This window comes from Acanthaster planci, linkage group LG12 (genome assembly GCF_054643075.1).
Source record: "Acanthaster planci isolate LZ-2023a linkage group LG12, COTS_SCS, whole genome shotgun sequence".
Classification (NCBI taxonomy): Eukaryota; Metazoa; Echinodermata; class Asteroidea; order Valvatida; family Acanthasteridae; genus Acanthaster; species Acanthaster planci.
This window is the reverse complement of record NC_141788.1, coordinates 8,452,233-8,478,658: the sequence shown is the minus strand read 5'-3', so window position 1 is coordinate 8,478,658 and position 26,426 is coordinate 8,452,233. Positions and strand designations below refer to the sequence as shown.

The window sequence follows — 26,426 nt, the reverse complement described above, 5'->3', positions numbered from 1 at the left end:
ACACTTAGCTTGCTACATAACACAACATACTTTCTTCCTCTGTGAAGACAAAAAGTGCTGTAGTGAAGCCACTTTCACCCACGGAAGTCTGTGCCTTTACTTTGAAGTGGTATTTTGTGCATGGAAGAAGTTGGTCAAATGAAACCATGGTGACGTTAGGGAGTGTGTCATTCTCTTCAATTCTACTCCGCCCCTCCGTCTCCACAAATTTGTACTTGTAGCCTATGATGAGACCGTTCCTCTTGTCACATGATGGAGGTTCCCAGGTGAAGGAGAGAGACCTGGACGTTGCCTCCTCCAGGCTGACGTTGATGGGCTTTCCTGGCTCTACAAACGCCCCCAAAATGGAAACTTCAATTGCAGCCACAGTACGTATAAAAACACAGAATATAAATTGGTAGGTAGAACGAGTACATGTACCTTTAAGGAGACTTGAACATCTTAAAACAGGACTAAAGACATCTCTGCCTTTGTTGAGGTCAGTTTGTATGTGACAAGAACTGAATACAGATGCAATTTGCTGATGCCAGATTTGGCAAAAGTTAAACACATTTCAACCCAGTGTTGTCACAACTGTTTTACAATGTCAATTTTGCTTCACTCACCTAGTGCAGCTAGTGTGAATTTGCCCTTGGTATCGACAAAGCTATGGGCTCATCTTCGGTCCCCAAACGATTCCTGTTTTACTGATTTGATTCCATGATGGGACTGCAAACACATTTTCTTGCTTGAAATGAATACTGTTTTCCATCAACAAAGAATTGCTGCAGGTAGGGCCTAGCTTACGCATGTCTTCAGTTCTCCAAAATGCAGGCCAGCCTTTGCGACTTACCCTCTTGCAAGGTATCTGCATATTCATGAGTCCAATTTCCCATGCCAGCCGATGTCATTGCTGCCACAGACACCAGATAGTGAGAGTAAGGTGACAGGTCCGTTGCCACATAATGAGGATTTTCGGTTGTTACCAATTCCTCATCAAAATCCTTGTTGCCACCACACGCCAGGTGCTTGACGAGCTTGTAAGTGAGGTTGTAGCCGAGTATGTCACACTGGGTGCCTGTCGCAGGTTGCCACGCAATTTGAAGGGACCTTCTTTCATAATAAATCTGGAAGTCTGCTCCTGCATCAGGCACTGATTGAAAAATTGGGATTTCAACTGATGAGATAACACCAAGTTTTTCCATAAACTTCATATATTATGTACAGTGTATCACATTAATGAGCCTCCTACGGCGCATGCCCATTACGAGGCTATTCAGGAACACATACGTGAGCGCAATAGTCTGTCCTGTCAGAGAAGCAATACGCTGCCTCACACTTGCTTTGATACCGAGAGGCATAAGCTTTTTCAGTTCACAACATAGCATGGATCACAGCATATATCCATGTAGATCATGAACTCAACTGCACAATCATGGTACATGTGCAGGTAGCTGTTACATGAAGGCATTCGTTGTGTTTGTTTCCAACATGGACGCGTGCTGCGCGTGTTTGTTATAGACCCTATTCACGTGGAGGCCATTTTTGATCTTATTCACCAAATCTGTTTCATATATTGCAAACTGTCGATTAGGATGGCACCAGACTGTTTTATACTTCCATGTGTTCTAAGCCTTCTTTTCAATAATTTTCAGAACCTGGCAATGTACATGCTTTCATTAGTCTTTATGGAGTCTGCATAATATTGAGTTATCTGAATATTATCAGTGGATCACCTACTGGTACATGTACAATTCTATGTGTTCAAACATGAATTTGACATTATTCATCAGAGTAGACGGGTGCAATGAAATTTCATTTTATTGCTTCATTTGTACTCTCAACATTCAAAAATGAAGAGTTCACCTCGCTTTCAAATTCAATATGGCCAGCCCCCTGAATAAAATCAACACTTTATTTTTCCAATGTTCACAGCTACAAAAAAATCAATCTATGAGTTCAATCATAGCAAATATAATATAGACACATCGTGATGGCCTATTAACCTGTGATTATCAAGCTACAGATAAAGCACTACACCCTGAACAATTAAAGTAGTTTATTTTTTTTGATGAGTAAAATATTGTTCAACTCACATTCAGAATCTGTGGTCACAGGTAGCTCAGTCAATAAGCCCGGTCCGACACTTGTTTCTGCACCTACTTCAAAGGAATAGTTTGTACAAGCTTGCACATTCTCAAACAGCACTTGGGTCTCAGGAGTTAGTCTCTTTTCAGTGACACCAGTTGCGCTCCACAATGAAGCACGATAGCTGGTGATCAGCCCGTTTCTCTCTGCACAAACTGGCGGATCCCAGGTGAATGTCAGAGAGTGCGGTGTCGTCTCTGCTGTGACGGAGACAGGATGGCCGGGAACTGTTGATATAAAAGGATGGAGTGGTATAGAGGAATTGAAGAAGGCTCTAACACCGGTTCACATGCTCAAGGGTGCTGAGCACTGACATCCAATTTGCAACTGAATGTGTACAAATTTGTAGCAGATTGGCAGGCACGACAACAACGATGCTGAGGTGTCTTCCAATGTCTTACTCCTTATTAACCCCAGGTCAAACATCTGGAAAAGAGTTAGTGGGCTTATCTACCAGCCACAAGCAGAGGCCACTACTGGATCTTCATTTCCAAACTCAGCCAGGACTCTTTCTAAGGCAGTCGTATGTGAGGTGCACACTGTACTGGCCAAAGGCACACCGTGAGATACAGGGTGTGAAAGCACTTCCAATTGTCACAGCTTAACCCTTCTGAGTCAACATTACTGAAAGGGTCCTGCTTTACAAGCGGTGAAATGGTGGTGGAACAACTGGATTTGAAAAACCAAAATGGCAGACAGTATGCTGTGTCACTTGCATGTGTAAACCTCGAGCACAGCCTGCTGATGAACTCTTTACTGATCGCTCAAAAAGCACCTGTGAAAATACATCATGGATGGTTTGTGCAGAGTATCCCCAAACTGCCACAAATACACAAAACGCACAAGGCTCCTACTCCGAATCAAGACTCCTACCCTGAATCAAGTCCTTTTACAACATTCAACAGCCAGTTTCTTACATTACCTCCTTCGAGCGTTTGGCCGATCCCGGTAAAGCCCTCCCCATCCCCGGCAGCAGTCATAGCTCTGACGACCACTGCGTACTCGGAGTAAGGCAACAGGCCCGGTACAGTGGCCACCAGTGAGTTGAGGACTGACACCGTCAGGGTTTCTGGGCTTTCCGCAGGCTCGCACTGGCCTTGCTGCACCAGGGTGTAGGAAAGAGAGTAACCCAGGATCTGGCAAGGGGCTTGTAGGGGGGGAAACCATGAGACTTGAAGATGTGTGGAGTTGACGGCGGAGATGTTCAGACTTGCTACCTTGTCGGGAACTGGGAAAAATAATGAACGATAGGATTAAAAATAAAACAAAAGTTACTTCAGTTAAAGGAGGAATTCACAGGAACTACAAACTGACACATGGCTCTTGCAAATGGGCATTCAAATAGAAATATCACTTAAACCAGAACACACTTAATGGTGTGTGAACATAATTCCAAGGCTTGGAAAACTGACTCACCTCCTTCAGCTGTTGTTACATTCAGCAGGTTGCTGAAGCTCCCGTTACCAGCCGATGTCCACCCTCGAACGTGGAACTGATAATCCGTGCAGGGATCTAAACTCTGGAAGGTGAAATTTGTCTCAGAGGGTGAAGTGACTCCTTCTAATAAAGGGTTGCCATGGCGATCAAGGAGCTGGACATGATAACCTAAAATGACGCCATTTCTGTCGGCACAGTCGGGTTCGGTCCATGCAAAGTCAAGACTGGTGTTTGTGGATTCACTCTGCAACAGCACTGGAGGTCCAGGGACTATTAACAAAAATGGAAAAATATCATAACAGAAACGGACAGCAATAGGCCAATAATTGTGCAGTAGATATGACTGTCGTAATTAGAATTTCTGCAAGATGGGTTCCTTAAATTGTGTTTGTGACAAGTTCTACAACTGTGAGTAATGTACAACCCTACTGTGGAGCCTGATGTAACGTTTGTACCGCTTAGGCAACATATGGATTGTTGGTTGAGAACTTTCAGGTGTAGTCAAGTCGTGACTGTTCAAATACCCAGGTACTACCCCAGAACCACGAGGAAACAGAAGTTCCTACTTTAGAACCTTGGATGATGTACGTTAGCTTTATTTGTGGTGTCTGTTACCATGGAGTGTACTTTGACGTCCATCCACTGGGTACACTTGCTGTCAGCTAGTGCTTGTTACAACAAGTCTCAAGCACTTAACTCAGCCTTCCCTGCCCGCAAAACATTTTGAAGTCCCGTCGGCGCAGACATTTTGAATTTCATGAGCATGTTGGCAGAACATAATGAAATAAGATGGAACAAATTCTGAACAATTTTCTTTAAATGCAATGTACAAGAATACCACATGCAAATAGCATACCAGTGCATTTTTCTATTAGTCGTATGGCCCATAAAGGAGCCTTAGAAAAATTTATCTGTGACACATTTGTGTGGGAGTTAGTGTTGATAACACAGAGCAGAGCAAATGGCTCACTTACTAATTGTACATTTATGTTTGGGTGTGTATGCTACATGTATGTCGATGCATCATTTTTGAATACAAAAGCAGGAATGAAAACAGCCACACAAAATGTTGAGTTTTCAAAAGGTTTGTGCCCAAACATGGATGCGTCCAACAGGCTTCACTCTAGAGAGCCTGTTAGAATTCTTACGATTGAATTTAACTCTACGACCCCTAGTTAAATCTAAAATCTACCCTACGTCAACTTAAATTGTTGATCAGAGATCACGAAGAACTGTCCAAGCCATAATTCAATTGAATAGTTTGAGCCCTAACTTGAGACTGGGTAAATTTTGGTTGAATTGTGACAACTTCCAAGGACTTGCAACTGTAAGGAGTCAATAATATAAGTACCAAAGCTAAGTAATACCCAAGAATACAAGGGAGCCAGGCATAGACTCCTGGGTGGCAAGCACAAGTTAGACAGGAAAATGTCATCCATTGGATTTTACAACTAGACGTGAAAACAAATGTAAGACCTGATTGGCTTGTGGTGTTTTTTCCGCTCGTCATGTCTGATGACACTCCTGCATCTGTTTCACTCCGCACTTTAAATCTGTACAGTCTATAAGGCAGTAAACTACCGACTACCAGGGAATGGTCCCTGGTTTGTTTATAACCAATGAATTTATTTTCAGTTGACGGGCATTCTGTCCATTTCCTTAATTCACAGCGGATGCGGTACGTGATCACAGGGCACCCTGTACCAGCCGGCCGCGACCAAGACAGCCGGAGGGCGCTAGCATTGACGGGTCGGACGACAAGACTGGTGGGTGGCCCCGCAACTGTCAAAAAAAAAACCAATCACAGACAAATAGAAAACAGACAGACCACACCAACAGAAAAATGCACAGCCATATATCGGTACGTGGAACTGATAAAAACAAGAATGGCAGAGTACATGTAACTAACAGCAAGGTGAACATCGTTCAAAACACATGTAATCAGAGATATCGAATAAAGAAAGACAAAACCCAGACATATGACCAAAACAATCACACCGCTTGAGAATTCCCACATCGAATACCAAGCACATGCATCAACAGACAGAATGCACTTACACATACAGAACAACGAAACTGTCAAACAATAAACAAAAGCACGTTCTGCACACAGACACTTGCAGATTACAAACAATATCACATACATCAACTGGCAATAACACACGGGAACCACCGACCAGCAATCAACGTTTTAAACCTAGACAATGCAGAAAAAGAGGCATGTTTGTTGTATTTTCCCTGGGATGTCACATTTCCACACACCTGCACACGTGGTGTTCCCTGCAGTGGGCGGGCTAGGGGGGCCAGCCCCGCCCACCCCGGGCCTGACGGCGGTCACACGGAACTCATAACCGGTTGCCTCCCGCAGACCCTGTACCACGATGGAGCGAGCGTCCTCCGGGGCCTCCAAGGCTGTGATGTTGCCTTCCCCAGTGCCGTCTGCACCCAGCTCCAAGTAGGTGATGATGTATTTGACCAAGGGGCCCTCTCCCCTATCGCTGGGCTGGGTGCCCCATGCCTCCCAGGTGAGTGTGATTGTGTTACTTGAGCTGTTGAAAACAGTCGGTTGGGTGGAAAGCCACGGCGGCTCTGAAGAAAAAAAGGAATACGTTTCTCAAATCTGTGTACATCCATTCACAATTTTCAACACCGTTTATTTCGCTGTTCTTCTACGAGAAATGAAGCAAATCCTTGTCCCCCAAGATACTGCAAAATCTGTCATGAAGGGTTTGAAAGATTCTCCAGGATTGTGGAAGGTACACGTAGAGCTGAATGACCCAATACTTCATGCTGCTCCTTGATGTTCCCCAAAGTTTTGAGTACAGAGACTGTGCCATTTGTTTGCTGCACAGTGTGCCATGACTGAGGACCTCTCTGTGCAAAAATACCCAGGTAAGCGATGGTAAAGGGTGCAATGATAATTTGGTGTTGAGGAAACTACTAAAACACACTTACAGCCCAAATGTTTATGCTTTGAATTCTCTCTCCCAATTGTAGGCCTGTTCTTTATAAACATGTCTGCCACAAGCCCTGCCTTGAAGTGTTTTCCCAACCTCTCTAGCCTGCTGGCCTTTATTCATATGGTAATTTGGCAATAGTGTATTGGTATTGTATGTTTTTGGGACCGTCACAAGGAAGAAGTTAAAGGTTAGCTGCAATCAATTCATTTTAATACAGTACAGACCTTCACAATGCACCTTTGTGTCTCAGTTAACGTTATTTTCAACTTCTTTCACTATTTCACTCTTCTTTATGCTAATGGTATTTCCATATTCATGAGCAGCACTGTGATGTCATCCCGTTGCCTCTTTTCAAAGTGGGACTATTGTGAAGCTGGTTATTATCATGTGTTCGCTCGAGGATGGGCCGAGAATAACAGCTGAAATGCGGGCTGAGGATCTCAATTTTTATGGCCACTCTCACCGTCTCCCGGTGCAAAGGGGTTAAGGGATTTAATGGGAAAAAGTTTTAAATAGTGCACTTTTTCAATGCTTTAAACCAAATACAAATGTACATGTATACGAGTTTTCATACCTTGAAAAAAGAGTAAAAAGTCCCAGAAGAATTCACTGCAGCTACACTTTAATGTTTGGAGATGCAATACACATCAAAGACGAGAATACTATTGGCTTAGATACAACGCACATGTCAAATGCTCAAACATAACATACAGGGTGACCTACAAAAATGCAACTCCAAAGTTACATTTATTTTCTTCTAAGATTTTTATCTGAAATTGTTTTGCTATCAAACTGAACCTCTAAATGTCATCTTTTCACAGCCAAACCCTTAATTTAAATCCAATAATGACAATTATCAAAAATCGTTTAAGGAAACAATAAATGTTACTTTGAGGTTGCATTTTTGGGGTCAAACTATATAGAACAGGCTTAATACATGTTTGTGCATGCAGCTGCATATTTGGTGCAATGCCACCTGCATTCAACCATAGTGGGAAAAAAAGTTGAACTACATGTTGATACATATCACATTTTGATTATGTCATGAATGTGACCGCTGCCCACTATTCCAAAAACTTATTCTTTATTTCTTAAGAACAGGATTTTACACATCTGTCAATACATTTCGGTGGACCTGTTGGTTTTCCCCTTTGGAGTTTTATTTGTTTGAAAAATCAAAACTGTTTTTTTTTTTCCATGGAAATGATTTCCCACTTCCTCCTTCCTGATTGTCAATGTCTTTTTCAGACCCCCGGCCCGCGTGGCACACAGGGGTGCCATTGTTCCTAACAACAGACAAAACAAAGACAGCGGATGAATTGGAAGCCCACCAACATATGCAGGAACTAACCACAGCATAACCTACTTAACCTTCCTATGCAAAGATGCATTCTCAACACAGTAGTCCTAACAGTCAAAATCAGTCAAGACACATCTGATATGTCTATGTACTGTACAGAGAGAAGAAGAGGGAATTTTTGACGGTGACCGCAAAAGGAGGGATTTTAATGACACTGATGAAGTACACTGATTGGTGCTCAATGGTTCAAGTGCATATTGCAAAGTTTGCGTGTGACTAACTTTCAACAGAATGCGCACAACCTGGCAGTGGGTCCTCTATACAGTGGCACCTTCCTGCAGTAACTTTACCCTTTTGTGCATTTGCTGTTGACAATCTGCATACGCTCAGTGCAAGTTTGATTGAGGAACACTGTCAAATATTAGTCATTTTTGCCAGGTACCCAGGAGGCATTTTGTGTACAGGTTACCGGAGGAAATCAACCAGTTGGCATCAAATGGTTGTCGCTTGCAAATGCCCGCAGTAGGTAGAGCACTTGTCAACCATTTTGGAGCTCCTGGGTTGGAATCCTGCTTCAATCCAGTTTTTACATTCAATAAAATAACTGACCATCAGTGAACCTGCTCAGTTTTTCTTTTTTCCATCACAACTTCAGAAATTAGGGGTCCATTTTTTTGGGTGTCCCTGTCACATCTGACATATGATGTTTTAAGTTCAGAACACATTTTCCAATTCCCAAGGGTGATAAATTAATACAAGTTACCTGCTAAACAAATAGCAATAGTTTGAAATTGATTCTGGTGAAATTTCCATGTCAAATAACAAAGGTCAGATGTAACAGGGACACAAAAATGTCACACTCTTGGGCCCCTAATTTCTGGAATTACCCATACTTGAGGACTTTAAAATGGTTGACCTACCAAAGGCTGTAACACTGACAGTTACACTGGCATTTACGCTAACACCAGTGCAGGAGTACACAGCCGATAAGGAATTGGCGACGACAAGGAAGATGTACTCCACAGTGTTTGACGACTCGTCCTCGATGAAAAAATCAGCGTCTTTTTCGGTCCCGTCGGGCAGCAACAGGAGAAAGTCTGATTCATTCCAGCGGGGAGCTGCATAGTGGTACATGTACGGTACAGAGCAGGTGATGTTCGTCGTCTGGTTGATGTTGACTGCATCAAACGTCAGGGCTATCACCAGATTCATTTCTGTGGAATTAAATTTTTGGGAATTGCAGAAGAAACTGGCGTAGCACACTGATGACTGTAACACCATTAGTGCTGTAAGAGGGCCCATTGCATATGGAATAGCTGGCCTGATGATTCCATCATCATAGGGGAGGGTAATCCAGAGTGTACAATAAAACATGTAACCACATCACTGGTCACACTTGCACATGTATACTGACTGGTTGGTGCACACCAAGTCGCACTGCATGAACAAACGAGGCCTCCGTGATTCAATTTTGGGGCCTTCAAAATCTGGATGGCTGACACCACATTTCGTGCAACACAATGTGTTGTGCATGTACAGGACACTGACTAAGCTCTTGACCCCTTCACGGCGGGATTCTTTTGACCGCTGGGCTGTGGTATTCCCAGTGTGCGAAGCTCTGTCCAGCAGCAGGCCCCATTGAACCAGCAGCTGCATGGTGAATAGACTGTATGTGTGGTATGCACTAATCCTCACACAATGCTGCGGCGTTTGCAGTCCTTCGTCACGAAGGGTTAAAGAGTATCATGGGAAATCAGGCAACAACACAACTTGCTTATCACACGACGAGTTCAACATGCTCTCTTTTTCTCAACCTTTTCTAGAAGGTATTCAAATTATCTTTCATTTTTTCAAATTGCACACACCTTGACAATTTTGCCCGGACCATCCCTCCTGGCAGGGAGAGCCATCGCATTCACCAGTGTCGGGCCAGCACGTGGAGCTGTTCTGACAGTGGCACCGCTGCTCACAGTTGGCCCCGTAAGTTCCTTCCTCGCATTCTGCACACGTTACAAAATCACCAGCCAATGCAATGGATCATCAACAATATCAAACTATCGTTGGGCCACTGGTGTGAACTCATCAACACCAAATGATGTTCATCAGAGGACAAGAACTCTGCAGTTTAAATGCAATTTTGTGTTATTAACACCAGGAAAAGATCAGTGCTCCCTTTTCGCACAAGTGGGGAGGGTGGAAATTCTGGCCAATGTGTAGTGCCGTAGTTGATGAGACCCCCACAACATCACACAAGACCAGACACAAGACAGGTCACATAACCGTCGACAAGTAAACAGGGTGAATAAAGACAAAAGAATGCTTTTGCTGCATTTCATGCAAATACAAGTAGCTAGTGATCCTTGAACTCAGACCAGAGATCTTGTGCTGGTCCTGTGATGGTCTCAAGGGGTCTCGTGACGGTATTAAACGCACAGACGTATATAAACAAAATCTGGACTTGCAATGCCCTTAATCAGCTTATGGAGATCATTGAATCCACCTTTATAGCGATCATTTTATCGAGCCGAATACAAAGCTTGCTGGCAATGCCTGCCTTTGTTCTCCCTGGCGTCAAAAGAAACAAGCTAATCCGCACATTTGTATTTGGCTTGGTAAAAGGGCCGCTGGTTGGCTTCTATTTCATACAAAGGTGTTGCAAGTCCAGGTTTTTTTATAAACGTCCGTGATTAAACGAAGCTTAAGTTCATGCTCATGTCATTAAAAACTTCGCACCGCACCTTCTGAGCAACTGATGCCTTTGTAGCCCGCTCCACAGGTGCAGCCAAATGGTTCGGGCAGACAGAAGAGCTGGCCCTGGCAACCGCCATCGTGAGGGTCTTCGGAGAGGCTGCAGCTGTACTGGCCTTGCTGCCCAAAGACATTCCGACCATGCACTGGAAAAAAGTAAAACATGATCAAAAATTTGAACATTTACATCTTGAGCATTCTGTACAATTTGGTCCATTATTTAGTTGCTACGTTAAATTTTGTCCTTGAGGGTTTGGATAAATCGGGACGTTACACCCAACTGTGTGCAATTGACTTCACTAAGGCTTTTGATAGGGTTAATCATAACGCACAGAAGCTTATGGACCTCGGAGTTAGAGAATCTATAGTTCCTACTGTCTGCAGCTTTCTTACCAATCGCACACAAAACAGCAAGCAAAACGGTCATTTGTCATCTACCAAACAGATTACTTGTGGAGTTCCCCAAGGTGCAAAATTGGGACCTTTCTTTTTCTTGTTAACAATGCCTCTATGGATTGCAGCAGATGGTGGAAGTTTGAGGATGATCTAACTCTAAGACAAGTAGTCAAATTTGTTGAAGCATCTACCCTTCAAGTACATCTTGATAACCTTTCGGTTTGGTGTCGGCAGAACGATGTTTTACCCAAACCTTCTGACTTCCAACAGATGACGTCTGAAGTCATCTGTTTGAAGTCTGAATCCCACCTCAAGGCAGCTGCAATTGCCATCACACAATTTCCATGCAAACCACGTACATGTACATGTGTACATGTACACGCACCCATTGCTAGGCGTCAAGGCTACACTCACTAAAATGCAGTGTCAAATGGTGCACTCAACTTTTTATTACATGTGGCAGCTCTTCAACAGACACCTAGCAAAGAGTGCCATATATGGACATCACTTGATACCCGTATCCTGTGCACAAACCTATGGGATCAGCCTGAAAAATGCTACGTTTTCTAAATGAATGTTTTTCCTTGCTAAATTTAATTTTCAGGACCTGGTATCCCGTTCTGATGGCTAGTCAGCCACTGCCACTGGAAAATTAGTGATGTCTGCACGTATGGACTCTTACAGACCTGAGATCTCCAAAGATGGCCTTTTGGATGAATGTAGGATATCCAGGTACATGTACTTGTAACGACCCCGCCGAGCAAACAGAAAATTACGATCCCAGGAAATTGAGAGGTTCCTTCAGCTGCATGAGCACATGCAGCTGAAAGCCTCAAAATAACCTCCGGCCACTGACCCTTCTTGTGAAATTTCCCCTCGTTGAACTTCTTTCCCAACCTTTTCCCCCGGGCTGAAGAATGATCCACACGGTTATCTGCATCGGCAACCGCGTGCTTTCAATCACACCCACTTCCCTCCTGCGCCGCCGGTGTCGACTACAGTGTGTATTAATTGTTGAGACAAGGGGTCAATTTCATAAGTGAGACCAGGGGCCAATTTCATAAGCTGCTTAAGCACAAAATCTGCTTAAGCACAAAAAATCTTGCTTAAAAACTAAGGTTACCTGCTCAAAATCTATGTGACTGTCAGGCTAACCAAAGGACAGGTAAATACCATTCCAAAACAATATAAATCACATGGTGTCTTGGCTGGTAACCTGATTTGTCAAACAAGGGTTTTTCATGCTTAAGCAAATTCTGTGCTTAAGCAGCTCTATGAAATAGGCCCCATTGCTGGAGTCACATTCTACGATGGGCACAACATGAGCAACGATGCATACCAGTCACTTGGGTTTTGACTTTTCTACTGCGTGTTCAAACCGTAACCTTCTCTATTTCCAGAAAGAGTAGACTTTCAAATTGTTTATTTACATGAATACAAAGTACAAGATGCTTGTCCTAAATTCAGACAAGGAACCTATGGAAAAGGGCACCATTACAAGTTGATACGTGACACTGTGTATCGTATATGTACATGGGTTATTCCAGAAATTGGGGGTCCATTTTTTTTCGTGTCCCTGTCACATCTGAGTTCCAAGAGTGATTAATTAATGTAAATTACCTGCCAAACAAATAGTAATTTTTTGAAATCAATTCCGGTGATATTTCCATATCAAATAACAAAAGTCAGATGTAACACTGATATGAAAATGTTACACTTTTGGACCCCTAATTTCTAGAATTACCCACATGGCAAGTCTGCATGTACAAACCATGTACATACGATACAATAGCTCCCACAAAATGAACAGGATCAGCACGGAAAATTTTCTACGGTTTTCAAATCTTCAATGGGGAAAAAAAGCAATTCTTTCAACCCTTTCAAACTGCTAGATTTCTCCAGCCTAACAAAGACTAAAAACTCTTTTAACAGGGAATGTCTGAGGACAGTATTTTTACAGGCACCGGTATGACCTCCAGAAGGCTCCAGTAGCAGGCCGACCCATACACATGGCGTAGGTATAGTGGTAGGCAAGGTTCTACACCCCTCTCTAGTCACTGATACATGTACCGGGATGTGTTGCTGTGAAATCACGCCACTGCACCTTTTACATTCCATCAACCCTAACTTCCTGCGATGGACGTTTGTTTGTGACACAAAACCTTCTTCAGTTCAAACAAAACACTCTGCAGTTCATGTATAGAAGGTATTTTTAGGGTGTGATTACATGTATATGTGGATACAACTTGGGATGTCATCAGACAAATTCATGGTGGATAGCTAGACAAAACGCTGGTGGTGGTGGTGAATTCCAATCAAAGCAGGGAGGTGTAGACCAAATCCCGAGTTAAAAGTTTCAAAACGGGAATTCAATCTGACTTAAACTGGCACATGTGGCCATCCACTCCATACATTAACAAGCAGTGGCGCCATGTGAATATTAAAGCAAAAGGCATCCCTCCGGTGGGAACACAAGGCATATGCACACTGTGGGTTCACGCATGCTTAAAACGAGCTGAGCTGAGTACGCTTGACCAAATTCTGGAGTACGTGTAGTCTTTGTGTGCACCAGGCAACCATTTTAAATCATCCCTGCCATCTGTTCTCTCTTCTTTGTAGGTAAAGGGTTCATTGACACTGTTTTTAACAGAGCGGATAATAATGTACAAGTGCATGCGATGTACCGGTACATGGTAATTCCACACACTAAACATACTGTGTGCCAGTCATGGGTCCTACAAATTCCCCCCTTTCAGAACAGATTTGGCTCTCCTGTGAAGGAAGTAACGTCATAAATGAGCAGTTTCAAGCACCAGGGAACTAAAATGTGACTGAGGGGTTCCTGTTCCCCATTTGTGTCAACTTCCTTCCAAGTCTCCCCAATCCCCCATGTCCCAACCCTCTCCCCCCCAGCCAGATGGGAAGTCAAAAACAGGAAATTGATGACGTGCTTCTGGAAGGGGGGAGGGTGGATATGCATACATGTACAGACACACACAGGGAGACATTGTCAGGGGAGGGGAACCTCTTGCGGTTTGCGTGAATGACGGTGAATCAACAAGAGGTACACCTGAATGTTATGAAGACTCGGGCATCATATAATCCTAAACTAAGGGGTCTATGAATATGATATTTGGTTATGAGTTTCTTGGGGAAAACCCAACCAAAAAAGTGACATTATTGATATGGTCATATACAATGGTACATGAACATGTACTTCCTATTTGATGGGAGGGCGGGGGAGATTAGAGTTGTGTGATAACAAAATGGGTTGATGGGATTACACCTGTGCATACTTGTGCATGCACTCTAAGATGTGCAAAGACAAGACAGAAATGGTTACTCCAGTGTAGCGTGTTCTACAATTCTGATTAAACTAACATACATGTGCCTTGTTAATTCAGACTCGCATGCATCTCTTGATTAGTTCTTTGAGAAACTGGAACTTAGTTAGTGCCAGTACATGCCTGAGTTAGCAAGGTCTTGTGAGTCAGCAAGGTGTCGTAAGCACTCACAAAAACACAGAAAGAATGAGAGCCTTGCTACAGTACCAATGGTCACACCATGCCAAATGTTGCAGTCACGAAGTAAAAATCCGCCTTCCTGTTCCATCTGACATTGTCACGTCCCTTGAAATATAGACAGGTTAAAATCTACTGGCACGAATTTGTTGGGAAATGGAAACGCAGATTTTGTGATGAACAGGAATGACCTCACCAGTTATTTAATCATCTCAAATTTGAGACCTGTTCCCTGGCTCTGAGGAACATTGAGAGTTGGTTTATGACTATAACTTGTGGAAAATTTGTCTCATTCAGGTTACCAGACTTGTTGATATGGTGGAGTACCAGAGATCCACAATCACTTGTTTGCAATCTTGGGACTTCAATGACTACAGCTTTTACCATCAATAACAAAATTTGCAAATTATTTGAAATAATTATGCCACACAATCACCAAAATGCAAACTATTGACCTGACAGAAAGGAAAATTTGAGCCAAATTTGCCACTCTCAATCTCTCACCATTTTGGCACTGTGATCCACTGAATCCCGGCGGACAGATGCACTGGCCTGTCTCAGGATGGCACATCCCCCCATTCAGACAAATGGAACACTCCATCTGGCAGTCATCTTTGGGGCTCCATTTCCCTGTTGGACACTCTGAATACAAGTTAAACAAAAGAAGGAAGATGCCATCAAATGAAGACGTGGAGTTACCCCCCCCCCGGTACATGTACCGTACGTGTTTTCGACTCTGTGAGATTGGATTCACTCTGTTGAGGTGGCAAAGCTCTGGTTTTTCCTCATAAAGTTTACACAGAATCCTTCATCGGGTTACTTCCTCTGAAAAATAAATAAATAACCATACATTCTCAACAAATCATGATGTAATCACACTCACCTCTTACCAAAACCTGGGTGAACCCGGCATTTTCCTTGCATTGCTTAAAAAAGTGCCTTAGCACGATGCTTGAGCGGTTGTAAAAATGCTCACTCGTAAGCATGACATCTGCCTCCATTCCAATTTTTTCTTTACTGTTGAGCACATCAAACCACCTGTATTTGTCACTTCCATTACAATCATCTCTGACTGTCATTTGAAGGGTGATATTGCCATCCTCTGTCAGGGGGTCATAGGTCATTGTGAGACGTGGTGGATAAAGATTTGCTGTAAAGAGCAAAAGACATCAGGTTTCAATTATGAGCCATTAACGAGCTGACTGAAGAAGACGCAAGTCCCCTGAGACACTCTCTTTGTGAGTTCAGTAAACTTGTGTACATGCATGCAATAATGGTCTTCAATCAACAGACAGAGAAACAAAAAGAACGTCTGAACAGTATCAGCAGACACCCACATATATTCTCACCATTTCAAGACACCTTGAAGGGGTGAAGTTAACCATGAAGGAATCACCAAGGCTTATTCCCAATCACAACAAACAGAAAAACTCAACCCTCCCATGCAAAGACGCATTCCTGCCCAAAATTGTCAGATCAATCGAAATCAGACAGATCAGCCCAAATCAGACCCTTACCTTGTACATGTATGTCTCTGTGCATCTTACACCGACGTTCAAGTTAATATACTTGTATTTTCACAACATTCATTGCTTATGCATGTAAAGGCATCTTTTTATGAACCTGTTGAAACACTGAGTATACAAAATATAAATACGTGTACACATCAGTGTAAGGGCAAAACCCCTACTTCAACAATAACATCTCCCCGACCCAAAATGCACAAACCACTTGAATGCTTCTACAACATTTCTAGGTTTGTGTATGGTAAACAAAGTGCATCCATGTGCATCTCGTCGGTTAGTTTTGTCAAGGAGAAACGGAAAATCTTGGTGCGCAAAAGGACCTGTGGATTTACAAATGTCTTAGCTCGATCTGGCAGCTTCAAATCGAGTCAGATTTCAAAATGTTAACAATTACCATCTTCAGTTGAGATTAGGACTGTTGTCACAGACTTGTAGTTCTCCGTTTCCAGGGAGCACTTGAAATCTCTCACCCGACTAGGGCTGAATGACCTCCTATCCTGCCCATCTAGAAAAATGCTGGCGTTGCTGAGTGGTGAGTATGCCGTAATTGTCAACCCACTCCTGTCTGCGGCTGACGGAACAAGGGCTCGACTTGCCATGCACGTGAAGTCTAGAAAAGGCTCTGCAAGAGACCCAGAGAAATAGAAAGTATTTACAGATACAGATTTTGCAAATCTGCCAGTATTTTTTGCCCAGATGTCAAGTTTTATTAGGGCTGAGTCAATTTGAATAACTCACCTTTTGACTATTCGACCTTCAATTTGATCAAATATCCGGTCATTCGGTTGTACATATACACGTACATGTACCGACAGGCAGATTGTACATAAACAAACCATCAGCTGCAATAATGAACACAACTGTTCAAGGGTACATGTACTTTATAATCATTATAAAAGCTCCTTAAGTTTAGGAGTATCTCCAGCCAAGATGCAGCAAGATTTAAGAGATAAACAAAACTTCGTGCCCTGTTGAAAATTTCTATTTTTTAAATTTTGTCATGAATAATTTCCTTTTAAAAAGCAGTAGTTGCAAGATTTCTGTTGCTTTTTATTTGAATCTGCCTGAAACAAGCCTCAGTGGTGCAAGTTTTCTCATTTAAAACAAAAGAAAATTCTCCCTTCCTATTCATGAATTTTGCATTCGAATATTTGAATTCAGAAATGAATATTCAAATATTTGATAATTTAAATATTCAGGAAATTAGCACAGCCCTATTTTTGATATACATGTACATGTATATTCAGATTAATCTTTCCAAACTTTATGTCCTGGTTTGAAGGAACTGGCAAAATATTCCAACCCACACTGTCACAGCATCATCCCTTTCCGTTTCCTTGTCAACTGTGCTGCCCTTTTACTCAACAATCAGAGAAATTCAGACCATACAATCCTCTGAATCTAAAAAAACTTCAGGAAATTTCAAATCAATGGCAAGAGCATGAGCAAGGAAACCACATAAAAGTACACATTTACATGCTTATTGCGTACAAGTGGTTTTGAGCACTGGTATTCAGTACAAACAGCTCAATGTCAAAATTGACATACACTCACCCACACGTGTACAGCAAAGCCAAATAAAGAGAAACCACTAAATGGAAACTCAAAAAGAATTTGCTACCAGTACCTTCATCAGAAGGTGATGTTCTATCCGCTCCAAGCGGAACAAAAGAGGGCTTTTTTTTGGCGCGCCTTTATAATGGAGATCAATGCCACATTAGGCATGGATTACGCTAAATATGCGCAATGAATTTATTCCTTAATGTATGGCCTTTGCATACACCCAGAACGTGGGCAAGAACGCTTGGAAAATTTAAAACCACCTGTGTTTCCGTTGCCGCTTGGGGGTGCACTTCAACTCTAGGCGGATAATAAAATACCGTACATGTGCAGTACATGTCATTCATGACTTTACCAGTCAGCAAGTACGTATTTCATGTACAATTTTTATCCTACCGGTACCAATAATTTATAATCCCACTGTTAAGAAGAGACTTTGATTTAATTGGATTTGTTCATGTTACCACAAGGCCATTTGAAAACATTTTCTATCAGGCCCCCCTCCCTCATCATTGATCTGTAGACGAAATTCTTGACCCCACTTGAGCAACAAACACTTGGATGTTCCAAGGTGTGCAAATCTACCGGTAACATACCATATGTGACCTGCTCTGCAAAAAAAAAGGTAAAAAGTCGCACAATGCCAAAATATGTATGGCCTGTTCTATTTGGAGAAGGCACAATTTCTTCAAAAACATGATTTTGTGGTTTGTCCTTCAATAGCTTCTATAAATATTTTTCAGAATTTGTGACTGCAAGCATGGATACTGATGAATAAAGATGAAAAATTGATCATTCAGTAGGAAATCCTACATAGCATCGTGTTTCCAAGCGCTATACCGGTATTTTCTGAGCTTTTTCTCGAAAAGTGCTTTCATTGAATCCGAAAATGTGGATATACATTTATATACAAATGTGAAAATGTGAATATACATTTATATACAAATGTGAAAATGTGAATATAGATTTATATACGAATGTGAAAATGTGAATATACATTTATATACAAATGTGAAAATGTGAATATAGATTTATATACAAATGTGAAAATGTGAATATACATTTATATACAAATGTGAAAATGTGAATATACATTTATATACAAATGTGAAAATGTGAATATAGATTTATATACAAATGTGAAAATGTGAATATAGATTTATATACAAATGTGAAAATGTGAATATAGATTTATATACAAATGTGAAAATGTGAATATACATTTAAATGTCTATACATGTACATGTACATATCTCCGGAACGCAGTGAACTACAGGGGTCATTCATATATGTAGCTTTTGATGTACGGAATCCAGCCATATCAAAAACTCATAACCTGAATCTGGCGATTTATTACACAGTTTTCTAGAGCCGGTCAAATATAGTTTCCAAGGACATCTTTACGAAATCAAATCTGCCCAAACGCAGTTCATCCCAAAAGTTCGAGAACATGAGCAACCTGTTTAAATGGAATTTACACCGACCATTTTGATACCCCGAGCGGTACATGTGCCATACATATTAGTACAAGTAACATGGTTGCAATTTTGATTTCTTTCACTAAGACTGCAGATGATATACAGAAGCAAAATAGTTAACTTTCGTTACATATTTTTGTCAGGAAACCTTCTCCGATCTGCATGACAGCCATTTGTCTGCAAAGAGCTTTTGTTCACAGGGACACACATGGGTAGACCTTTTGTGCTATCCCTCCGTACATGCTGTAACTAAAGCAGTTGCTGGAAAGATGGCTGCCGTGCAGAACCTTTATTTACCAACTCTTTCACGTTCACACAAAAACATGCAACAGAGACGGTCAGTGCACCCCAGTTTAAATTGCTACGTAGGTGCCTGCAAGCATTCCAAGGAACCCATCCCCACCCACTGAACCTGACTGCACCTCGTTAAAGATGAATCATCAAGTCATCAAAATGAATGGGCAATTAAAATTCACTTTGAGATAAAGTTGCTTTCACGTGGCACTGAGTGCGCATTTTTGTTTTGGTGAAGGAAATGGCATCAGATTTCCCTCTGTTACAATGTGGTTATCCGAGGGGAGGGATTATTGACTTGGGAACAGGAAGCGTGTACAGGATGCCAACTTCAAGACTGGGCTGTAAAGACCATGACCTATTTACATCACATCACTCTCTGATTTCTTAAATAAAAAAAGTTTACCTGTAAAGACTTTTCAAAGTTGGGGCTTGGAAAAAAATTGGCACTACATTAAGCTGTGCTGGTTTTCAACTATTTAAAATACATGTATAATTTGCATATAGTGATAACTTGTTAAAAATAACAGAAGAGAATTTGGGAGGTACAAATATTTGCTTTACATGAAAATGAACGACACTCTCAAGAGTACAAGTAGTGTGCATTCTAACCTCTTTGCAAGCCATTTAAACTCCAGAAAATGTCTTTTGTCATAGAGCGGGTCTTTCCCAGTGGAGCAGAAAAATAAATGCCCCTACACAAATACTTGTAAACGCCCCTAAAACATGAGTGTGTATAAGCACATGTACAATGTGCTTCCTACATTTGTTAATTCTTCCAACAGTTAAATATCAAAACAAAACCTGATACAATCAACCTACCGGTACACGTAAATAAAACTAGTGTGTGTTACACGTGACAAGGAAAGAGTTTTTTTTTTTAAATACAAAGCTCCTTGGTTGAAGTATGACTTACTGTACAGTAAGCACAGTACCAAGTACTTGGTCATAATCAAACAGAAAGACAAACAGACAAACAGAAAGACAAACAGACACTCAAGAACCATAGTGCGCACATCTCCAATCGTTTACAGTAGAAAGTTTTGAACATCTTAAAAGAAAAACATCCTGTAAAACTCATAAAGCTGAAAATACACTGAAAAAAAGTTGGCTTACTAATTGGAAAGTTATAAACTATTGCCTAGAGTATGTTGAAATTAGCACGTGAATGGATATGGGCATGATACTCGGGGGGGGGAGGAGATCATGGGCATCGCCAGGATTTTTTTCTGGAGGGGGCCAAAGTAAACTGATTAACCATCAACAGTAAACTGGCAAACCATCAGGAGAGATAAGGGGTCAATTTGAATGTGTTTCCATGCAAATCGTTATTCTAGCCTCTATTATCTCTTATCCACTTACTTGTTGGAGTGTTTTTATTTTCCATTTTTTTTCTAACTAGTGGATACCCAAAGAAATACTTGCAACTTCCTCCTACAGAGATGAGAAGTTGGAGGCAACTTTTTCCATCACAGGAAACAAGACCAAACCATAACAAAACCACCAGAAAGGAGGACACAAGAAAAGCAGCAGTTCCCAAGAAAAGACCTGGGAATCGATCCCCTTTCCAAGCTGGTACCAGCATTCCAGTCTGTACCCGTACCTACTGGTGCTTATATCCCACCTCCCACTCCCGCATCCCCCCCCCCCGAAAAAAAAAGAAGCTCAGTGTGTCTTTCCTGGCAACGCCCAGGAATGCATATCATATACTTCAAATAGGTCATTCATGTCTATTACTGTAATATATACTTGGTGCAGGTTTGCGATAGGCTTAATAATTTTTTATTTTGAACACCGATAGAAGTGTCCCGACAACCAGGGACAAAGCCATGTTGGTACTGCAATGAAGGCAGATGGAGAATAAAAAGGTTGACACAGGACAAAGACGGATTTTTTTCAGTGAGATGAAAGCACATGCATGTACATTTAATGAGTACTGCGCATGTACAACTTGAAAAACTGTTGGGACTTTGCATTTTATCATAGGGAATGGGGCTGTATCCAGTACCCGAAACCTAACCGTTGTTTACGGGTACCTGATTCCATTTTGTTGAACTTATTACCGGAATTTACTTTGGGGAAATTTTGATCCAGCATTCTAGAACTTTAGGCATGTACCCTTCCCTATTGATTACTTTCCGGAAAACTATTGGAAAAAAATCTGTTATAAATCATCTTTGAGACCATGTACAAACAATTCCCCAATGTCTACACTGGAGATGATGATGCTTACATGTACATTACTGTGACACCCATGGGAAGACATGCCCTTTGCTAAATACTGACAATTCCCACCGCCAACAGTAACTTTGTAATAAAGTTAAGGCCTGGGCGAGCTGGAAAATCTTTACTTCCGCATTTGCTCTGATTTTCACAATAAACACCGGTACCCGGGTACCCACCTATTATGGGAATTGGGTACCCGGTTCCCAAACTACCCGTACACGCAAACATCTAGTAGGAAAGGAATGCACTCACTGTGTACCCTACTATGGCTAAATATAGTTCAGTCACAGCAAATCAAGATAGCAATGCCCAAAATTGAAGAGGGGCAGGTAAGGAATAGTATTTCATTGTGTTGGGGACAAGCCAAAGTTTAAAATTAGTCATGTTTGGAAGTGATTAATTTCCCAGTACGCTTTCACCGACCTCACGTCAGGTTCAAACATATCGGTACGCTCTAGCTGCCTTGAAGCTATTTACATGAATTAAAGGAAACTGCAGTAATGTACATGCACTGTAGCAAAGGATCCAGACCCTCTGGGGTAGGCATTTCAAGACAGTCCAACATTTTTAGTAACCGGGGACATATCAGTACGTGCCGGCAGAATGTTTATGCATGCTGTGTGGGTTCGGATCCACGAAAAGGTATATGCACGTACATACATTTTTATAAGGTTGACGGAACAAGACTTTCAGCGTCACTGTGTCAACTGTACAAGTAGATATCCAGCTTTCCTTGCTAATTCAAATACAAGGCGGCCCACCTCACCAATTTCAGAGGCCACCTTGGCCTTTTCAAGCCAACATTGCCGCCCGACACTGAAACCCCCCCACAATAAATAAATAAACCAACAAACTCAGAGAAAGAAACATTTGTGGAATTTTATGGCATATTGCTGACCAACTGCAGGCTGTAGTACCGTAAATGGCCAAGAAGCCGAGTTGGAATGAGTCTCTCACTGCTTTGAGTCTCGAGTCATCTCATGCTTACATGTACCGGGTACATGTACCTAGAGTCAAGCCACTTCAAGGCGAGTCTATGGCTCGAGTAGGATCAAATCCCTCACTGAATGTGGCTTATGATCAAAATACAAAGTTTCAGGACATAAGTGAGAATATGCAAAAATATATTTGTTTTGGTTTTTTTTTGACAAACTCAAGTCTGGCAATGGCCAAGTCAAGTCAATTAACCCAGTTGACTTCTGCATAAATTGGCTGTAGGCACTTCAACTCTGTCAACATTTTCTTTTTTTAGCTATCTCATGTTCACCAGCACCCTAGGGGAACCTTGCAATTAATCCTTGAAAAACAATGACACAGCACTGATAAGACTATGTAGCTGGTACCTATGGCAAAGAAAATCAGCTTATTAAAAAAAAAAAAAAAACAGGTTATCTGCTGGGTCAGTCATAGTACATCGGTGCAAATTCATGATTGTCTTGATGCATTATTTTCAGTGTGCATAGGAAAGTACTAGTAAATATGGGCGTTTCCAAGACTTTGCAACACGCTGGCCAATCACAAGGTGCAAAATTTGTCGACCCTATGCACTTTTGGAAAGGGTCGACAAATTTCGCACATTCTAATTGGCTAACACGTTGCAAACTCTTGGAGGCGCACTATTATCAGATTATGAATTGCCCGTATTGGAGACCATTTGCCTATTACATAAACCAAGATGCTTTAAACTTTAGTCTCAAATGATAATAAATATCTCAAAATTCACACTCGACTAGTACGCTCTCTTAATTCCGCTGCCATCAACTGAAGGAAGGTTATAAATTTCCTATGCCACAAAGAATAAAGTTCATGAGTACCTCATAATCTATAACACCATTAATGCAATTCCACCACATTTAAGTAACCAACTCAGTGGATTTTCATCTTGGATGAGTCTTTACATTTTAAGATATCAGGGGAAAACATCACACATCGTCCTGTTTCCTAACCTACCGTACCATGTTTGATGGTGCAATCCTTGAGCTGCTCTGTAATACCTAGAACCATGTACAAGTTGCTCTTACTTTTTTGAGCTTTCATATTTTTATCTTTTCCTTAACAACTAAAAAGAGTCAAAACAATTCTGAGTGTGACAACCACACAAGGAGGAAGTTCAACATCCCTTAAAGTTTGTTTAAAAACGGATGCCAAATCGGAAGTATTTACCACCCAAATATTCAACATGATTACACAAGGAAATAAAACAGGATCAGCAAACCTGAAAATTAAGGATCTGTTGTCTGCGGCCTACAAATTCCATATAATTCACTTTTATCTCCACAAGTCCATCATGAGCAATTTTGATATATGGGTTTCAATAAACTCCACAATCAGTATTTAACACATCTGAAATAGTTTCCGTATAGGCTTCCCTCATTTTGCCTACAACTTGTACACATGTATGGGTGTCCGCAGTTTGCAGAAATATCAAAGTTCTGTTGGGTTTCGATTGTACCTAAAATTCGTTCATAGTGGACATCTTTCCCATTAATTTTTAAACAGGATTGAATTTTCATTTAGCATTTAGTAGAACATGTATTAAAAAAAAACTATTATTAGGCCTATATGATGTTCTAATATCTGTGTGGGATTTGTAACACTTTGTGAATATTATTCTTTTACTTTTGTACCGACGGCCTACTTTTGTACCGACAACGGCCAAATATAATTTTAGCAGCCACTTCTAGGAAAAACATGACCGTGGTGTCAGAAGGGCAGACCAAATATGCAGTTGAAGCTCAATAAGAGGTCTTTCAGACTAGGCAGAATACCTTATGTGAGAATCTTGAAATGAAAACAATAAACAAAGGATTGGGACCAACAAAATTCCTTGTTACAGCTGAATGTTGTGTAAATAACAGTGCTCTTATTAACAAGGTTCGACTGTACTCCGTAGTTGGATAAGTCCCGGTTACATTTACATTTATATTATTTGCGGCAATGCACGGACATCTCGAGATGAAGATTAAAGCTTTCTCACACTAACAAAATACCGCTACACCAAAGGTCGGCTTTCAATGCACGCCTCTGAGGATTTTCAACTTGACAATACCAAGCTCATGTGTAATTTCAATCGTTGTCTCATATTAACACTGTACCAATACATTACTGAGTGCATAAATTAGCACAAAACCAAAATTATTCCATTACACTTAATACTTTGTGTTAAGTTGAACGACCCCCGAGAGTAGTCCTGCCAAGCAATAAAAATCAGACCTTTGGTGTATTTTGTTAGAGTGAGGAAGATTAGATATCCTGACGTTCCATACTGATGTCAGCAAAATACCGTGGACTTGCCCAGTTGCACATTAAAAGCACAGTTACTTTAGAAACTGTACTGAAACAAGTTAATAAGTTTGATACTGTCCTGGTAGTTCAGAAATCCTACCTTTTCCAGAAACAGGGAGAAACAGGCCCAGTGTCAACAGTGCGGACAGCACTATTGCCACTCCCAGCCCAGTGGCCATTGAGAGGTGACTTCCACAGGTGGTTTCTCCACGACAAAAAGTTTCCTGACTTAATACTGGCAGAGGGATTCACCCTAAAAGCCCACCACAGGACGGGGCTTTGATCGACCAGTAAGACAGGTGCAAATCATACTAGACAATGCGATCCGTCGATGACAAGGGGCCACGATGCATTACAACACATGTACATGCATGTGCAAAATCATATATACACACTCGAGAAACTACTTGTGCTAGAAGTGTAATGGAGAGGGCATCACACAGGGATGAATCACGTCTCGTCCGGCATCTGGTGCCGCATGTCACACAGTCTACTCCGAGTCGCTAGCTGCGCAATCTTTCTTGACAACAAGCTTCCTTCTCCCAGCAGGATGGGCCTTACAGTAGGACTCGGGCAAATGTCAAGAGCTACCCTTGCATACAGGACACAGTCTTTGCTTTCTCTACCATCGAGTGCTTTTCTTCCTTCTTTTCTGCTTTCAGTGAATCTTAAATACAATTTTGATTTACCAATCCAGTTCAAGATCAGCAGGTGTTGCAAGAAGTTTCTTCAGTAATGGTCGATATGTTCAGGTCCATTAATTCATGAACTCTAGATGCCAATTGTCAACAGCCCAAGTTGCTGGTACTAGTTGCGAGTCGAAGACTGTCGGAGCAGAGCGTTCTTTCGCATAAAGCACTTCAGATCCAGAAGTGCAGCTCCTAACCAGTGAAGACAGTGGTGAGTGAACTGGTCTGGCTTTGAAAATCAATTCAAATTGGGGAAATTCAGATTCAAGGTCTTGGCAGTACGTGCACTTTGCCCGTCTGCTGATCAGAAGGCGTGCTGACACGGGCCAGTCCGCTTGAAAATACGGCAGACACTTGCGGTTGAACTTACAGCGTTTCCACACACAATGCGCAACATGTAAACTAGAAGTTTTCTGACCACATACGTGTGTGAACATGTACTAACAGTAGTTGTTCCTATCACAGACAAGCCACATGACTACTTCACAAATCAGTATCAGGAATTATGCACAACGTGTGCGTGTGCCACCCGAGAGTGGGCCTGTTTCAATGCACAAATATCATGGACACAATCTGCTTCCTGGTTATTGGGAACGACAGGAAATTCAGATGGTAAAGGCCTGATCGTACGCTTAATGTAAGAACAGTGTGCTACTTAAAAATAGAGATCCCTCCCCATAGGTTCTGCACCATGTGTAAGCCTGCACGCCTACCGGTGTACATTACAGGAAAGCTTTGCCATACAAAAGTTGACATGCTCGAGTACACGATACCATAAAATGCTCAATGGGCATGCATCCTGTAAATAGATAGTGGATTTCCTTGAAGGGACAGGTGTATCAAAGTGTGAAACTTGTCATGAAATGGAAATTTAGTCGC

At 41.7% G+C, this 26,426-nt stretch overlaps 1 protein-coding gene across 4 annotated transcripts in view; it reads right to left on the bottom strand.

Moving 5' to 3' along the window:
- The window catches only part of LOC110985139 (receptor-type tyrosine-protein phosphatase F-like), a 60,142-nt gene that overhangs the window by 30,462 nt on the left and 3,254 nt on the right, over positions 1-26,426 (bottom strand). The window contains exons 1-14 of one of the 4 annotated variants that reach the window (XM_087144240.1): positions 24,959-26,123; positions 16,410-16,637; positions 15,373-15,639; positions 14,994-15,131; positions 10,563-10,718; positions 9,690-9,824; positions 8,745-9,038; positions 5,827-6,153; positions 5,041-5,346; positions 3,544-3,834; positions 3,050-3,355; positions 2,076-2,354; positions 833-1,132; positions 31-327 (exon numbers count right to left, since the gene is read on the bottom strand). In XM_087144240.1, the coding sequence (XP_087000366.1) occupies positions 31-327; positions 833-1,132; positions 2,076-2,354; positions 3,050-3,355; positions 3,544-3,834; positions 5,041-5,346; positions 5,827-6,153; positions 8,745-9,038; positions 9,690-9,824; positions 10,563-10,718; positions 14,994-15,131; positions 15,373-15,639; positions 16,410-16,637; positions 24,959-25,037 (3,403 nt within the window). In that variant the 5' untranslated portion in view covers positions 25,038-26,123. Of the gene's footprint in view, positions 1-30; positions 328-832; positions 1,133-2,075; positions 2,355-3,049; positions 3,356-3,543; positions 3,835-5,040; positions 5,347-5,826; positions 6,154-8,744; positions 9,039-9,689; positions 9,825-10,562; positions 10,719-14,993; positions 15,132-15,372; positions 15,640-16,409; positions 16,638-24,958; positions 26,124-26,426 lie in introns of those variants that run through there. The other 3 variants (XM_022245937.2, XM_087144241.1, XM_087144242.1) reach the window with 3 other exon arrangements.